The sequence below is a fragment of the Nyctereutes procyonoides genome, unplaced genomic scaffold (genome assembly GCF_905146905.1).
Source record: "Nyctereutes procyonoides isolate TBG_1078 unplaced genomic scaffold, NYPRO_anot_genome, whole genome shotgun sequence".
Taxonomy (NCBI): Eukaryota; Metazoa; Chordata; class Mammalia; order Carnivora; family Canidae; genus Nyctereutes; species Nyctereutes procyonoides.
In genome coordinates this window covers 41,088,152-41,101,917 of record NW_026575126.1, presented here as the reverse complement: position 1 = coordinate 41,101,917, position 13,766 = coordinate 41,088,152, and the positions used below count along the sequence as shown (strand labels likewise).

The 13,766-nt window shown below is 52.8% G+C and overlaps 1 protein-coding gene and 1 long non-coding RNA gene across 6 annotated transcripts; one reads left to right on the top strand and one right to left on the bottom strand.

Moving 5' to 3' along the window:
• Positions 1-50: 50 nt before the first annotated feature.
• On the bottom strand, positions 51-13,569 carry DNAAF8 (dynein axonemal assembly factor 8). 3 transcript variants are annotated; one of them, XM_055341219.1, is made up of 9 exons: positions 13,350-13,569; positions 10,186-10,358; positions 8,890-9,018; positions 6,479-6,976; positions 4,652-4,766; positions 3,084-3,222; positions 1,456-1,599; positions 1,015-1,122; positions 51-416 (listed from the first exon to the last, which is right to left on the bottom strand). In XM_055341219.1, the coding sequence occupies exons 2-9, from the start codon at positions 10,306-10,308 to the stop codon at positions 125-127; spliced, it is 1,548 nt and encodes a 515-aa protein (XP_055197194.1). In that variant the 5' UTR covers positions 10,309-10,358; positions 13,350-13,569; the 3' UTR covers positions 51-124. The 3 variants fall into 3 exon arrangements, with proteins under 3 accessions (XP_055197194.1, XP_055197196.1, XP_055197197.1); XM_055341221.1 differs by having other exon boundaries at positions 13,383-13,569; XM_055341222.1 differs by lacking the exon at positions 1,456-1,599 and having other exon boundaries at positions 13,350-13,566.
• LOC129520190 (uncharacterized) lies at positions 3,095-8,332 on the top strand. Of its 3 annotated transcripts, none has more exons than XR_008666507.1 (3): positions 3,095-3,176; positions 3,890-3,980; positions 8,045-8,332. It is a non-coding gene; the product is annotated as an uncharacterized LOC129520190 (long non-coding RNA). The 3 variants fall into 3 exon arrangements; XR_008666506.1 differs by having other exon boundaries at positions 3,890-3,993; XR_008666505.1 differs by having other exon boundaries at positions 3,890-5,266.
• Positions 13,570-13,766: the final 197 nt, after the last annotated feature.

The following is a 13,766-nucleotide window of genomic DNA, read 5'->3' as shown; positions in this document are numbered from 1 at the left end:
GCACAGAATGACCTGACCCCCAGCCCGAGGGTCCCTGTGCTGCAGAAGCACCTTCTCACGGGAACGAGGGAGAGCCAGGGGCCTGGGCATGTGGATGGAGAGTGGAGTGATCCCGCCCAGCTCCTCAGATCCCAGTCCTGGAGGCAGCTACAGTTGGCCCAGGGGAGGCACCAGGGTCTCCCTGGCTGTCGTCCCCTAGCACCCTGGGACTGCCCCCTGGGCATCTGGCCTGGGTGCTCTGCTTCTCAGCCCACGGTGGTACATGTGGCTTCCTCTTGGTTCTGGAGGTGGCTGGATCTTCAGGTACCTGAGCCTTCTGGCTACCAGGACCCGCAGCAGTAGGCAAATTGGGCTGAGCCGTCCCCTTTCGAAATTCCCTGAGCTGCTGGAGAAGCTGACTTTTTCCGGTACAGTCCCTGTGACACAAGAGAAACCACCTCAGCCAACACCAAGTGGAGCTAGACCTCCCAACGCGAGGAGGCCAGAGCGCTTCCAGAAGTGTGTTCCCTGGTTCTCAAGACAGGGAGAGATTTAGGCCTCTCAGCTTGTGCTGAGGGCATGTCAGCATGTTGAAGGCTTCTAGGAGCAAAGTGGGGCCTCTGCATCGTGGGGAGCGGGCCTTCTCTGAATGTGACACTGCACTTCCTACCTCACCCAGGCCTTTCATCTCTAGCCAACAACCATCACTACCCGATCCCGACATCGCTTCACTTCCAATGCTATCATTAGTAGGGAGCAAATCAATTTGGGGAACTGTTTTTCAGAAGGCAAGGACTAATCCCCTCTCAGGAGCGAACTAAGGTGTCCTTGGTGTGTTGGGAGGACAGCCGTCCCGGCTGGGCCCCAGGTGGAGTACCACGGGCCACCTCCCAGACCACTCCTAGGCCCACACGTGCTGGCCCCCTGTGGGTCAGACAGAGATGAAACACAAATGTTAAATGTGTCCGGCTGAGGCCTTGCTGTGGAAAGCAGAGATGGGACGTCCCCGGGTGGTGGGATCCCCTTGGTGCTTACCGTAACCCTCGGGAGGAAGGACACTCCCACTTGGCTGGGCTCTGCTGGTCTCTGAGAGCTTCTGTGTCCTCTTCCTCTTCCTCGCTGTCAGAGGAACTGGAGCTGGGGCTGAGGGAAGAGGAAAGCTGGCTTCATGGGATGTTGACACAAGGCCACTGGGACTTTCTGCCAAGTAGAGGGACATACCCCAGGGCAATGTACCCAAGTCCCCACTCTGTTTGCTTAGAGCTCCGCCTGGGTTCTTCCCTGCCTGCAGGGAGAGCCTGCTGGAGGGACCCAGTGGGATTGTTGGCCAGGCTCAGCTCCTGGCCTAAAGTACTTTTCCACTGAGCGGTGCCCTGGGACCGGCCCACACTGGCCTTACTCCCACCTGTCCATGCCCCTGCTCCTCCTGAGGCCAAGGTGACCACTGCAAAGCAGGGCTGTCACCACTCCTAGTACCTTTCCAAGGCCCCAATGTCTGATGGCTCTGAGGGCCGCAGATCAATGAAGATGGTAGGAGGCTCTGCTGGGCTCCTTGGCTGTGTGCCCTTGGCCAGTGTCAGGCCCAGCTCAGCCTGGAAGCCCGGTTCCATCGGAGCAGATCTGAGATGAGAGAGTAAGGCTTTCTGAGTCATTTCTGGGTAATTACCCGGTGTGACCTGAGCTAGGGCCTGTAGGAGCACCTGCTCTCGGGCTCTTCAGAACAGCCCTCCAGAGTGCCAGCACCGTCCATCAGGACTATCTGGTGGGGATTGAAATGTTCTAGAGCTGTGCTTCCCAGTGTGGTGGCCACTAGCCACAAGCAACTATTTAAATTTACTTATAAGCTAATTAAAATTATATTTTATTTTAAAATAAATTTTAGGAATGCCTGGGTGGCTCAGCAGTTGAGCGTCCACCTTCAGCCCAGGGCATGATCCTGGTCCTGGGATTGAGTCCCACACTGGGCTCCCTGCATGGAGCCTGCTTCTCCCTCTGCCTGTGTGTGTGTGTGTGTGTCTCATGAATAAATAAGTAAAATCTTAAAAAATAAAAATGAATTTTAGGGGCGCCTGGGTGGCTCAGTCGGTTAAGCATCTGCCTTCAGCTCAGGTCATGATCTTGGGGTCCTGGGATGGAGCCTGCATTGGGCTTCATGCTCAATGGGGAGCCTGCTTCTCCCTCTGCCTCTGCCTCTCCTCCCACTTGTGTGTGCTCTCAAATAAAGGTCTTAAATTTTTTTAATAAAATAAAAATAAATTTAAAAAATGCATTTCCTCAGTTGCATCCAGCTATGTTTCAAGCATTCAGTAGCCATGGGTGGCCAACCAGTGGCTATCAATTGAACAGTATGGGTCTAGATGTCGCTTTTTTAAAATACTTATTTGAGGGAGAGACAGGGTGTAAGGGGGAGTAGGGAGTGGGGCAAGGGGAGAAGGAGAGGGAGAAGGCAGCGTACTCCCAAGTGTGGAACCCAAGATCATGACCTGAGCCGAAACTAAGCGCTGGTTGCTCAACCACCTGAGCCACCCAGGCACCCTAGATATTTCTGTTGGTCACTGGGTCAGCAGGAACAGAAGCCCATTCATTGGCTCTCAGATTCCTAGAAACGAGTGGAACAACCAAAGTGTGGGAAACTAGGTTTTAAGGGATCCCAGTGCCCTGTGCCCACCTCTGCCCCTCCAGCCTGTCTTTCCCACTACAGATGGGGCCTTTCTTGCCTTCCACTCCCTTCCAGAGGTGGGGAGATTGGAAATTCTCAGAGAAAGGCTCTGATTGGCCTGGCTCAGGCCAGACAGCAGGGCTGGCCTCATTAACAGCCACCAGGGGGGCAGGGCCTGCTCCAGGACGCCAGTGGATGGAGAAGGGAGGGTCCCCATGGGGTGTGCAAAGAGCAGGTGCTTTGGGGCTTGAGTCCCAGCTCTGCCGTGTAAGGCCTGGGTAAGTCTACCTGAGCCTCAGTTTCCCCATCTATACAATGGAGAGAATAGCAGCAGCTGCCCGATCAGAGTCTTGAGATGAAATGAGAAACAGACATCAAGCGCCCCACCCAAAGAGGACCTGAGCCGAGCAGCCCCGGTCAGTTCCACAGAGGAGAGGAGTCTCACCTGCTGCGGGCCTCCTGCGGCTTGGTGTCCTGGGGCGCGTCAGCGGGCACCTTCCAGGCAGAAGCGCCTCTGGACTGTGCGGCACACAGAAGGGTGAGCTGGTCCATGAGTCTGTCCTGGGTGTTGGGCTGGATGCGGTCTGATGGGAGAGACGGCGGGGAGGCTGCTTAGTGGGGACACCCGCTGTTTGCTTACAGCCGCCTGAGCCTTAGGGCCCCTCGGGCTCCCTCGTGTGGCTATAGCTCGCCGTGCGCCCCCCCTGCCACTCACAGCGCTCCCGCTCCTTTTTTTTTTTAAGAAATGTGTTTACACAAATCACTTTTTTTTTTAAGATTTATTTTTATTTATGAGAGAGAGAGAGAGAGAGAGGCAGAGACACAGGAGGAGGGAGAAGCAGGCTCCATACAGGGAGCCCGATGCAGGACTCGATCCCGGGACTCCAGGATCATGCCCTGGGCCAAAGGTGGCACTAAACTACTGAGCCACCCAGGGATCCCCGCTCCCGCTCCTTTACCTCGCTTCCTCACCCCAAGTCCCACGCGGCGGAGGGAACCACAATGAACAGTTTTGCGCTGCCTTCAGCCCAGGGCCTGATCCTGGGGACCTGGGATCAAGTCCCAGGTCAGGCTCCCTGCATGGAGGCTGCTTCTCCCTCTGCCTGTGTCTCTGTCCCCCACCCCCTCTCTCTGTGTCTCATGAATAAATAAATTAAAAAAAAAAAAGTGTTCACTTAAAAAAAAGCAGCAAGATTATCCTCTATAGATTTTTTTTTCCACTGAACAGATTTTCTGTGTCAATACACATAGATTCGCTTCACCGAGCTTGAGAGCCTTCTTCTCCCCAATCGTAAACCGTGCCATAAGGAACGTCCTGGAGTACCCAGCTTTACCCACTGGGGTAAGCTAAGCAGGTAGGGCAGGCCCTGCCTGGAGGAGGGAGGGTTTCTCCACACGCTGTAAGGCGTTAGAGTACAAACCCCTGCTGAAACAGCACCAGGGCTGGTCAGCCAGGTGTGGGGGGGGGTGCTCTGGAATTGGAGGCTGGAACCCCAAACGCTGCTCTTTGCCTCAGGCCAGCCTCCACTTACCTTTGTGGCTGGAGAGGGGAGGAGGAGCTTTCCTTTAATTTACAGAACTGCCCAGAGCAAGGTCAGAATGCAGCCAGTAATCCCAGCCTTGGCTTTCTTTTAAATGGGGAGGGGGGTGGAAGCGGCTCTGCTTCGGGCTGGCTGAAGGAGCACCAGTCACAGAAGAAGGTCCAAGGAGGTGGGCAGGAGGGAAAGGTGTCACTCAAAGGTCGGGACCTGCCTGAAGGTCCCTCTCATATCCCCAGAGCCTCAGAACCTTGTCCACTTCCTTGTAGGGGGTCATATATATAATGGGCGAATGAGTGAATGAATGAATGGATGGATGGAAGTTTCCACGGACTGGCATCGGTGTGTTCGGGGGTGTGAGGGCTGAGCAGTAGAGAGGATGTGGTTGGCTGCAGGGCTGACCCTATTTTATTGAGAGGGCCTAGAAGGAGCTGCTTGTGGGGATGCACTTGGGGCCTGGCGTTCAAGGTCAGACCTCGGCCCAGGCGGTCAGCTGCCCACCACGTGGCTCCGGGTGCGCGATCTCCCCTGTCGCCTTCTTGCCCTGCCAGACTCTGAAGGATGTGATCCAAATCCCACTCTTCAAGTTCCTGAAATAATTAAAGCAGTGATTAAGAGGCAGCCGCAGGGGCCTGGTGGTGGGAGTGCCCGATTCCACAGCTGCCGACCAATGGAGGCCATCGTGGGTTGTCGTGGGTTAGAAGTCAGGGACTGGGTGCCTGCCCACCTGGGCAATCTCTCCCCCACACCTCCGTCACAGTGGGGGAGAGGGGCACAGCACCTCCTGCTGTCTCCTTCCTATGCCTTTTTTGAGCAATACTTTTGTTTTTGGCATAAATGCTGTTTGGCCTGGAAACCCGGTGTTTTCTTAAAGCTCTCTAGGCCCATACAGGTTTAAAGTCTTGGGAAGCTTCAACGTGTTGCTCTCTTAAGGAACTGATTGTTCTGGGCCGGCCCCTATCACCAGCCCTATCACCCTATCATGGGAGGACTTGTAAGAGAGCGCTGGAGGCGCCTGGGTGTGATGAGAGGAGGGAGGAAGTGAATTAGGAGCTTGTGGACTCTCCTGCAGCTCCTTGCAGCCCTAGAGGTGAGTGAAAACAAGTGCCTCAGACCAAACAGGATAGAATGTCTTATTTAAACAGCAATTGGTAAGAATGAAATTGGGGAAAATGACCTTCATGCACAACGTGATGCCAGTTTTCTCTAAATTGTTAAGAAAATCATCAAAATTTGCAAATAAGGCAAAAAAGAATTGTACAAAGTTTAGATGTCATGCTGGAGCTTTTCTGACGAGCCCACCTCCCTGTGGTGGGGAGCGGTAATTTGGTTTCTAGGGTTGGCCAGGGTCCACCCACGGTAGGACTTTGTAAAACTGAGAACACATGCGGTGGTTTTCTCTGTCCCGTAGAGATGATAACTCCAGAGGTAACAAATGGCTTTGTTGACTTGCAGGATGTTGATCAATTGTGTACTTAATGTGCAATTTTATCTCAGCATTCCTTTCTTTCTCCCCAGTGTTTTACAAAATCCCAGTTTTCCATAGTCTCTCTGAACTGGCTTTATCATCCTGCTGGTTCCCTCATTAATGAGCTAAACAGTGTTAACGGGTGCTCACACTATCTGTTTTAACAAAATTTGTTCTAGATCTTATATGTGGTCGTCTGTCTTTATAAGCATGCTTCAGATTGGTGTTCTTTCCTTTTCTTTCTTTCTTTCTTTTTTTTTTTTTTAAAGAAGGCTGGAGTCTCTTTGCTCTTCCTTGTTCTTGTAACCTTTACCTGAGCTGAGGATGGTCTGTCTGCCGGGACCACACCCACCCTGGGACAGGCAGACAGGCATGATCAGCCGCTGGAGGACCTGGAACCTAGGGGCCTAAGGTCATTGCTATAGACTGTGTCCCTCCAAAACTCACAGGTTTAAATTCTAACCCCCAATGTAATGGTGTTTTGGAAGTGGGGCCGCCGTGAGGTGATCAGTAGGTCAGGAAGGTGGAGCTCTTATCAGAGACCCAGAGCCTTCCACCGAGGCCAGGCCAAAGATGCTGACTATGAACCTGGAGAGAGGCTCTCACTGGACATCGAATGTGCTGGGCGTTGTGGTCTTGGGACTCCCCCAGTCTCTAGAACCGTGAGAGATGATTTCTGGGGTTTAAGCGCCCCTAGTCTATGAGAGTTTGGCACAGCAGCCCATAGACTGGGACAGGTGTAGAGGGTGGGCCTCAGGTGGGCCTGTGGAGGACAAGCTCATGGCCACTTCCTCCAGCTTCCTGGAGGAAGCTCAGGCCAGGGGGGATGCCTACCTTGAGGGAGAGCAATGGAGGTCCTTCCCGAGACCCCTCTGGGGGCGTTTCTGGTCTCAGACCTGCTGCTGGCGCGGCACAGGATGCCCCCTCCACTTGACTTTGGCCACTGCAGGCTGAGTCCCGGGTATCCCGGGTAACTTTATAGAGTATGTCCTTCTCAATCATCTTCCTTCTCTCCTTACGGAGGGCTCTGCGGCCTATGGAGTCTGCACCCCAACAGGCCCGTAAGGCAGCGCTGGGGGGCTCTGTTTTCAGGTTGCCTTCCCAGGAAGAGAAGGTGGCTTCTCCCTGGGGCCCCCAGGGATGACTCTGGGCCCCCTGGTTGCCTTTCCGCCACAGGGGGGTGTCCTCAGGCATTCGAAGAAGGGAAGTGGCCTCCTCACAGCTCTCCACAGGCCCTCCAGGATCCCCGCCTTGTAGGGACGCAGAAGCCTTTGTCCTTGTGCCCCACTGCCTCTGGGGTTCTGGAGTGAATCCCACAGGTACCACGCCTGGCTGTGGGAAAACAGGTGTCTTCAGCATCCTCCAAACCTTACTTTAGGGAATTTTTATGTGTGTGGTAAAATATGTAACATAAAACTTGCTATTTTTGCCCCTTGTAAATCCTACAGTGGCACTAAGTGCATTCCTAATGTGTAACCATCACCCTTCTATTTTCAAAGCTTTTTTATCACCCCAAAGAGACTGTACCTTCCCACGCCCCAGCCCTTAGTAACCTCCGTCTACTTTGTCTCTATGGATTTGCCTATTCTAGATCTTCCATGAGTGGAATCCTACACTGTTTGTCCTTTTGTGTCCTTATTAGCTTCGTGTTCCTAAGGTCCACTGAAGTTGTAACATGTGTCAGTACTTGATTCCCTTTCATGGACTGCATGGTGTTCCAGTGTATGGATAGAGCACATTTTGTTGGTCCATTTTGTGTGTTGTGGACATTTGGGTTGTTTCTACCTTTTGGCCATTGCGAATAGGCCACATGGCTATTGAGGGGTGACAAGAAGAAAGCCAGGACCTTTGACTCCAGAGCAAGCCCACAGTCTCTGCCCTCATGAGTTGGTGCAGGCTTTCCTGTCCCAGACGGGGGAAAAAAATTCTCCAGAAGAGTTGCTGAGGTAATTGTAGAAATGAAGAAAACACAAGATGAAGTTGTGTGGACATCGCTGCTCCCAAACTAACCAGAGCTCTCGGCAGCCCTGGGAATTTCTGTTTGGGGTTATACTTCAAGGATGGCTGAGTGAGTGGGTGATGTCTGTCATGGTGATGGGTGGGAGACATGCCCTGACTGGTTCTGTAAGACGACTCTGCGTCCATGCTTCCACTGAGAAGTGCAGGCTGCTTGGCACATAACCACTCTGTCCAAACCAGCACTAAGAGACTTGACCAGACTCTACAAAGGCCTCCAGCAGCAGGCGGCTAGGAGGACCCCAGCCCCCACTGAAATGCCTGCCCGATCAGGGAAGCTCAATGCTGCAGGAGAATTTAGGGTCTCTTCCAGCCAACACCTGACCTCCCTTTCTTAGGGCATTTACAGAAAAGGGTTTATTATTGTAAGCATGTGTCTTACAGCCCAGAAGCATCTGCAGGGGGCCTCGGAGCCATTCCTTTGGAATGTTCCCATCGGGAAGGACCCGGCCTGTCTCCCTTCTCCTGACTTCCATACCTGCTGGGGACACACCTGGCCCAGTCCCACCCACGCTGACCGGCTCTTTGTGATCCTCACGACTCTGACTCTAGCGGGCCCCGCTCTCCCCCTCCCTCCTCCTCCCTGTAAAACCCCAGTCAGCTCTGCACAAACCGGAGCTCAGCTCTGTCCCCTGCTGTCAGCTGTTAGGGAATAAAGTCTGCTTTCACTGCTTTGTCTGGCTGGCTTGGTTCCCCTGGTTAATGCGCCATTCCCCTGGTTAATGAGTGACCCTAGTTAGTCATAAGAGTCACAGAGGAGCCAAGCTAGTCTCCTGGAGCTTTTAAGAAGAGCCCAACAGGCCTAACCGGATGGGACCTGCCCAGTGATGAAAGCCTATTGATGGGTTCTATTTATAAAAGCAGCAATTAATTTTAAGCATCAAACTATTAATTTTAGATAGAATTTTTGGTCTCTGGGAAATGCGAATAGAAGAAGATGGAAAATTTGCCCTGATGGTTGGCAAAAACTAACTAGACTATGATGCTTAGTTACAGAATGTGCTGTGGTGTTTTCTAATTGTTTCTTGTGTTCACCTCATCTCTCAAGCTAGGAGTACCTTCTTACCTCTGAATCCCTACTGTCACCCTTATTAAATCAATAAAATTTTAGGGAATTCTAGGCTTTTAACCTCTTTGCCCCCCACTGCGGTTAGGGTCCAGTGAGCATAGACACCCACACCCATACCCCAGTCTGCCCACAGAGTCCCCAGAGCCTGCTCCCTACAGACCTCAGGAGACCCATCGACCGCAGCAAGCCAGGCCCTGGCAGGGTCTTCAGTCAGCTCCTCTGACAAGTCTGGGATCAGGGCAGTTTGATCTCGCTGGAAGATGAACAGCTCCTCTGTCCCGCAGTCCGACTGTGGACAAACGAGAGGACTTTGGGATTACAGGGCAGCAGGCAGAGCCGAGGGCTTCAGGATCCACCTGCCCTTGCCCTGAGGCTCTGGAGTCATCTGGGGAGATCAGCTTTCTCCCAGGGGCCCTCACCCTGGCTGGTTCCTGCCACTGATTTAGGAAAGGACTCGCCCCTACAGCCTTGTGAAGGGGAGATCCAGGGCTCCCAGTTCTGCATACACCCGCCGCCCCCGAAGACTTTGAATACACCAGGTGCTCAGTTAATGCCCGGCATTGAATGAACAGGGCAGCGAGGAGGTAGCTGAAAGAAGAGCCCAGCTTTCGCTCCGCCCTACAACTTTTAGCCAACACGTAAATGACACAGAAACTTGGTATCTCTAAGGGGAGAGGGGACACTTGGAGTCCTCAGCTCACCGCGAGGATATCTGGAGGTGAGAGCAAATGGAGACATGACAGGGTGTTAGGGTCACGTTATCCACTCTGTTAGCCTTGCCGAGCACTGGAAGATACCCGAGGCCCAGACACCTGTGCTGTGTTCATCTTTGCAGGTATCCCAGGTAGTACCCAAACCCAACAGGCTTCGTCTATCCCCCTTGCGCTTTGCTTAAATGCCTCGTTGCAACCTGTGTTGTGTGGCACCTGCTACTAAGGAGCTCCTGCCTGTGCCTTGTTTACCTTTCACCATCAGTAGGGGCGCAGTGAAGTCCCCAGCATCCACCACGTGGAGACCCTGCTGCACCCATTAAAGGCTGAATTCAGAGTCACTTTTGTCACCCAGTATTCTCCATTAGGTGTTCAATGTTAGAAACTAGAAACACAATTACCATCATAGTGAGGTGGGGACTCCCAGGTCTGTAACGTTACAAAGGGCTTCTTGTTCTTGAAGAAGCAAAGTAGACTCCTTAAATGTTTGTTCAATGAATGCATGCTACCATTTCGATGCATCATGATAAGCTCTTAGAAGAATTCTCTAGTCATGGTTTGGGGTCACTGAAATGGCCTGTGAGGATGCTGAGTACCAGTAAATGTATTCAGAGAACAAAGACTGAGATTATGACCAACACAGAAGCAGACAAGCTCCAAAACTGTTCTTGGGTCAGCATCATGTTGCTATGGGAAGAAAGGGCAGTCGGGGCCCAGGAAGACATAGGAAGAAGGTGGTTGCTTACCAAGGAGGAATCTGAGTCCAGAGATGGGAGCTGCTCCCTGACGGCCTCGAGGATGGCATCCCAAGGCCCTATCTGGGAGGCCCAGGGAGGTGAGGACTCCGTATCTTTGTCCTGGTATGCCATGGGGGCCCAGGCTCGGGGATGCTTCTCAGCATGCCATCATCCAGGCAGCCCTGCAGGGGACACAGGGCGAAATGAGAGGGCCCGGGGTCAAGGGTCAACAGCTCGGCCGGGTAGGGGGAGAGGGCTGCCTTTTCGAAGCATCTACCACATCATGGGGGGTGAAAACAGACTGTGTGTGCATTGCAGGCAGAGCCCACAGCTACACAGCTGACCCTTGAACAACACAGGTTTGAACTGCACCGGTCCACTTGTGTGCACATTTTTTTTCGACAAATACAGTTCAGTACCGTAAATGTATTTTCTCTCATGATTTTCTTTTCTCTAGCTAACTTTGTGTGGGAATACAATATAGAATACACTTACAAAATATGTGCTAATCGACTAATTATGTTACTGATAAGGCTTTTGGTCAATAGTAGCCTATGAGCTAATGTTTTGGGGGGAGTCAAAAGTTGTATGTAGAAGGGTGCTGGCTTGTTCAGTTGGTAGAGCATGTGACTCTTGATCTCAGGGTTGTAAATTTGAGCCCCATATAGAGATTATAGAGATTACTTAAAAATCTTAAAAATAAGATCTTAAAAGAAGTTCTTTTTTTTTAATTTTTTTTTTATTTATGATAGTCACAGAGAGAGAGAAGCAGAGACACAGGCAGAGGGAGAAGCAGGCTCCATGCACCGGGAGCCCGATGTGGGATTCGATCCGGAGTCTCCAGGATCCCGCCCTGGGCCAAAGGCAGGCGCCAAACCGCTGCGCCACCCAGGGATCCCCTTAAAAGAAGTTCTATGTGGATTTTTGACAGTGTGGGGGGTTGGCAATCCTAACCCCTGTGTTGTTCAATGGTCAACTATATGTAGATATATACAGTGATATATAATAATACATATACATATGTAGGTATATGTATATGATAAATAGAATATGTATATATGATATGTAGATTATATTAACTTTATATCCCACAGAACATATACTATTATCTATATTTTACAGACTCAGAGAAGTTATATTGTTAGTAAAAGACAAAGATAGAATTTGTATCAAAGTAAGAGGCGATTTCAAACCTGACACACTTTACTGCCCCCTTACAAAGGAGCAGACATGTTGGAGTCCCCAGGAGATATTTTTGGGGTCACCACTTGAATTAATCCCTAATGCCCGGGGCACTTAATCAGATCCCTCTCTCTTTTGTGTCCCAGAGTCTAACAGGAGAAGGCCTGGTCCCTGAGGGGTCAAGACGGGGGTAAGAAGGTGGGAGGATGGTACTTGAGAGCCAGTGTCTGGACATCCCTTGCAGTGCCAGAGGCTGCTGTGCCCTTGGCCTGTCTTTAACTCGAGGTCAGGGCCCCCATCAGGGTGGCAGCCACAGATGTGAGTGGTGGGGTCCATGCATCTTCTGCACTCCTGGAAGCCGGAGCTGGAGCTTGGTGAACCCTGAACTGTGAACAGCAGGGTGGGGAGGCACCTCACACACACATCAGGGGAGGTTTTTTTGGAAACGGGGAAACCTAGGTGGCTCAGTGGCTGAGCATCTGGGGGGACACGTGGGTGGCTCAGTGGTTGAGCGTCTGCCTTTAGCTCTCAGGTTGTGATCCCAGGGTCCTGGGATCGAGTCCCACGACGGGCTCCCTGCAGGGAGCCTGCTTCTCCCTCTGCCTCTCCTTCTGCCTCTCTCCCTGTGTCTCTCATGAATAAATAGATAGGGACGCCCAGGTGGCTCAGTGGTTGAGCATCTGCCTTTGGCTCAGGGTGTGATCCCAAGGTCCTGGGATCGAGTCCCACATCAGGCTCCCTGCATGGAGTCTGCTTCTCCCTCTGCCTGTGACTCTGCCTCTCTCTGTCTTTTTTTTTTTTTTTTAATTTTCTTAAATTTTTATTTATTTATGATAGTCACAGAGAGAGAAAGAGAGAGAGGCAGAGACACAGGCAGAGGGAGAAGCAGGCTCCATGCACCGGGAGCCCGATGTGGGATTCGATCCCGGGTCTCCAGGATCGCGCCCTGGGCCAAAGGCAGGCGCCAAACCGCTGCGCCACCCAGGGATCCCTCTCTCTGTCTTTAATGAATAAATAAATAAAATCTTTAAAAAAAATGAATGAATGAATGAATGAATAAGATTTTTAAAAAGAAAGAAACGGGACTCTGAAGGACAGATTGTGGGACAACAGAAGCACCAGGTACTACCAGAAAGACTCTAGGTTCTTTGGGCAGACAGAGCAACTAGTGAGGGAAAGGCACTGGGGGCAGCAGGAAGAGCACATATAGCGGCTCAGAGGCTGAAAACTGCCCAGCTTGTTGGCGGAAGGAGGTATCCGTTGCTGGAAAATGCAGTGAAAACTGGCCAGATCGCGCAGGGTCATCCAGCAGCCCGGGGGTTCACGCCTAGAGCTAAGCCCAAGAGCTGGTCCAGCCTCCTCCGAATCCTGGCGCTGCCTCCACATCCGTTTCTTGGCTGCAGCCCGTTGGCCCCGCCCCCAGCCCCGCCCCCGGGCGGGCGCCCCGTCGTTATGACAACGAGACGCCAAAGGCCTCCCGCGTCAGGGTTTTACATTTTATTTTATTTATTTATTTTTAAAATATTTTTTTAAATTTTTATTTATTTATGATAGTCCTAGAGAGAGAGAGAGGGGCAGAGGCACAGGCAGAGGGAGAAGCAGGCTCCACGCACCGGGAGCCCGACGTGGGATTCGATCCCGAGTCTCCAGGATCGCGCCCTGGGCCAAAGGCAGGCGCCAAACCGCTGCGCCACCCAGGGATCCCTATTTATTTATTTTTTTAGATTTTTATTTATGATAGTCACACACACAGAGAGAGAAAGAGACACAGACAGAGGGAGAAGCAGGCTCCATGCACCGGGAGCCCGACGTGGGACTCAATCCCCGATCTCCAGGATCGCGCCCTGGGCCAAAGGCAGGCGCCAAACCGCTGCGCCACCCAGGGATCCCGGGTTTTACATTTTAAAGCTGGGAAACAGAACACGTCGCGCGTATTCCCACCCACTCCCACTCCCCGTTTCCCGCCGTCCTGCCCAAATCCCGACCTGTACCTTCGCAGCCGCGGCAGGCCCGAGGCCGCTCACCTCGGGCCCCCGCCTCCCCTCTCTGAGCGGTCCTGACAGGGCTATAAACAGTCCCCAGTGCGTCCCTCCGGTCGCGTCCGCCCCTCGTGCCGCGGCCCAACTACTGAGGCTGCGGTCGCCTTTGGAATACCCGCCCTCGGCAGAGTTCGATTCCTGGGCTGCCAACCGCACTTTTGCCCCTCCGCTGCTCTTTCGCGACTAGGCGCGTCCTGCCTCTCCTGGGACGGGATTGGCTCCCCCGGCCAGCGGAGGGGCGGGCCAGGGCGAACTCGCCCTGTTCATTGGCTGCCGCGGGCGTCACACAGCGAGCCCGGCGAGCTGACCGGAAGGCTCGGGTGCGGGACGGGAAGAATTCCACGGCGCCGGGAGCTGCTCCGCGGCCCG